The sequence below is a fragment of the Phytophthora parasitica genome (assembly GCF_000247585.1).
Source record: "Phytophthora parasitica INRA-310 unplaced genomic scaffold supercont2.33, whole genome shotgun sequence".
NCBI lineage: Eukaryota > Oomycota > Peronosporomycetes > Peronosporales > Peronosporaceae > Phytophthora > Phytophthora nicotianae.
The window spans coordinates 264,276-266,793 of NW_008649019.1; the positions used below are offsets into that span (position 1 = coordinate 264,276).

General features: G+C 45.2%; 1 protein-coding gene across 1 annotated transcript; it reads left to right on the plus strand.

The window, feature by feature from the left end:
* Positions 1 to 1,465: 1,465 nt before the first annotated feature.
* PPTG_23223 (hypothetical protein) lies at positions 1,466 to 2,461 on the plus strand (the record flags this gene model as incomplete). The annotated part of the gene is made up of 3 exons (XM_008909251.1): positions 1,466 to 1,516; positions 1,694 to 1,848; positions 2,305 to 2,461. 3 exons carry the CDS (start codon positions 1,466 to 1,468, stop codon positions 2,459 to 2,461), a joined length of 363 nt encoding a protein of 120 aa, XP_008907499.1.
* Positions 2,462 to 2,518: the final 57 nt, after the last annotated feature.

Sequence of the window (2,518 nt, forward strand, 5' to 3'; positions counted from 1 at the left end):
TACGAAAGTTCAGATGACCTTGGCGCCATTGAAATTGCTGCAGTGCCTGTATAAACATCGTTAGGTATCCATCACTTCATGGTGATTGCACGGACAAGTGCATACCTCTGCAGCCGGCATCGGCTTACCGTAGATTTTCTTGTTGTTTGGCGTTCTTCGATCAAAATCCACCTCGAAATCTTAAATCATATTCATGCACTTGTTAGCTTCTACGCAGGTTATAAAAAAGCGAAAGTAGCGGCCACTCTACTCGAACTGGGCGGCTGGTGTAAGCAGGATCAGCGAGCACAATGTAGTTGTCGTCAACGTCAGCACCTCACTCGCCCCCTCCCCCCCCCCGACTCGGTGCTCTACGCTCCCTATGTTTGGGGATTGTCGTCGCTGCTGTAGCCCTCGGTATTCTCAGTGCCAATGTCGAAGCCGCGTACCCATGACCCCCTCACCCTTCTACCACCCTCTCACTATCGTACTCCCTGACCCTCTCTCCTGCGCTGCTGTCAGCGTCGTCGTACCTGGACGCACCATTGTTGTCGGCCATCGTGGTCAGCTAGTGACCGTGTCTGGTCGAGACCGACTGTTCTCGAAGTATGTGATCTCTCCGATAACTATGAAAATGAGGTTGGTATCTTTGAAGGGTCAATATTTATGTAGCCCTGAGTAACAACAAGGTTTTCGAGTTGAGGATGTCGCACTACTCGGAATTATGCATTAAACTCACCCCTAGGGGGACGGTTCTAACCCATCAGAGGGAGCTTCGTGAAAGGTCAGAGAAGGCATGGAGAGCCGATGGGAAGGTCACCTCCCCTAATTTCAAAGTGTACAGATCGTATATTATTTTTATCTCAATAAAGTTGAGCAGGAAAAAAACGCGATCGCTGGCGGGTTAAACTGGTGTAGTTCCTAATCTCGTCGTCCCATGATGAGTCCTCGATAGTATACGTATTGTCGAAAAGCCACAAGACGCGCGCCCAAGACACGTGTTATCGCACTTGATTAGACTATCAGCAGGACGTAACAGCAGCAGTAACGTCAACAACAACAGCAACTTGCATAGATTTGTGAAACATTCTGGTGAAACAGAATAAGAAGGTGAGAAATGACAGGTTGTTGATTTAGACGCACTTGGCTTAGTACCTATAGCGCATATGTTGTAACGTTTTCCTACTCAGTAGGTTAAGCGTCTGTAAACGCTTCGAACGCTAGTAGCATGTACACACCGCAGTTGTAGCTGTCTACTTGAACTTCAAGTTCGCTTTGGATGTGACGAACCCGATATTTTCTTGGGGGCAAAATCGGGAAGCATATCCACCAGATTATCTGAAAGAGGCCGCTTTCACGTCATTGATTGAGTTCATAGGGTCGTAGATGTAGACAATTTTTAGCGTGATGTCCATCTTGATAGAGGGAGAAAAAAGGGAACACTACTAAGCCTATCTAAAGGTTTAGAGTTCTTTTCAACCTTGAAATGCGTCGGCATGTTAGCACTACCGTAAAGTCCGGATTCAGTAAGACGGTGGTAAAAATATACTCGGTCAATACTAATTTCATAAAAAGGCTCATATATTTCCGAGTGGTAAAAGTCTAAACTGTTCACCGCCACCCACGCACAGCCAAGTCCTTAATACCATCCGTCCCCACTTCTTATTTGGTGATGATTCGTCGGCCAAAAAACACTAACAAAGCTAAATTTAAGGCTCTCGATCGCGGAGCGAAGACCGTGGTCGCTGCTGCCGCGGCCGTGGGCGTGAATCGACCAACGTGGTACCGCCGGAAGAAACAAGAAGCCACCATCAAAGTTGCTGCACATAACACAGCTACCATTTTCTACACTTCCCGAACTACAAAAATGTATGTTCGGAACCCCAACCCAGAAAAAAAGTAAGTTTTTTTTTATTATTATTAAATTTTATGACTGTGCTGATCTTATTGCAATATTTAGACTGCTTGATTGGATCGTGGAAATACGCAAAAATCGTTTCTTGTGTGTATCAATGGCGTGCATGCTGATTATGCTTGCTCGTTACGATCCTGAGCGAGCTAAATATCGCACTCGGCTCGGAAACCTAGCGTTTTTAAAGCGCTTTCTCAAGCGCAACCGCCTTACTGTTCGCCGAATTACGCAAAAAAGGCAGAAAGAAGCGCTCTGACATGGAGGTAAAACAATAATTCTATACTGTGCATATTAGTTCCTACCAAATTTATTGTTTGTTTTTTATAAAAAATATTTTTGATGAACATTTTACCTTTGTTTTAATAGATTTGGCAGCCAAGCATTGATGGATGCCGACTGCTCATACTTGACAGTCTTAAAGTCAATAGAATGGCTTCGGTGAGAGCGGCACTGGGTAAATGCTGTACACAGGTGCAGTTTGTGTCTCCCGGAATTACGGGTTTGGGTCAACCAATGGACGTTGCTGTGATGAAGCCGTTCAAGGACGCCTTCCCGTACGTATGTATTTAGTATTTGTACGAGAGGGGGTGACATCATTAAGAAATATTGCATGCTGTCTTTTTTTTT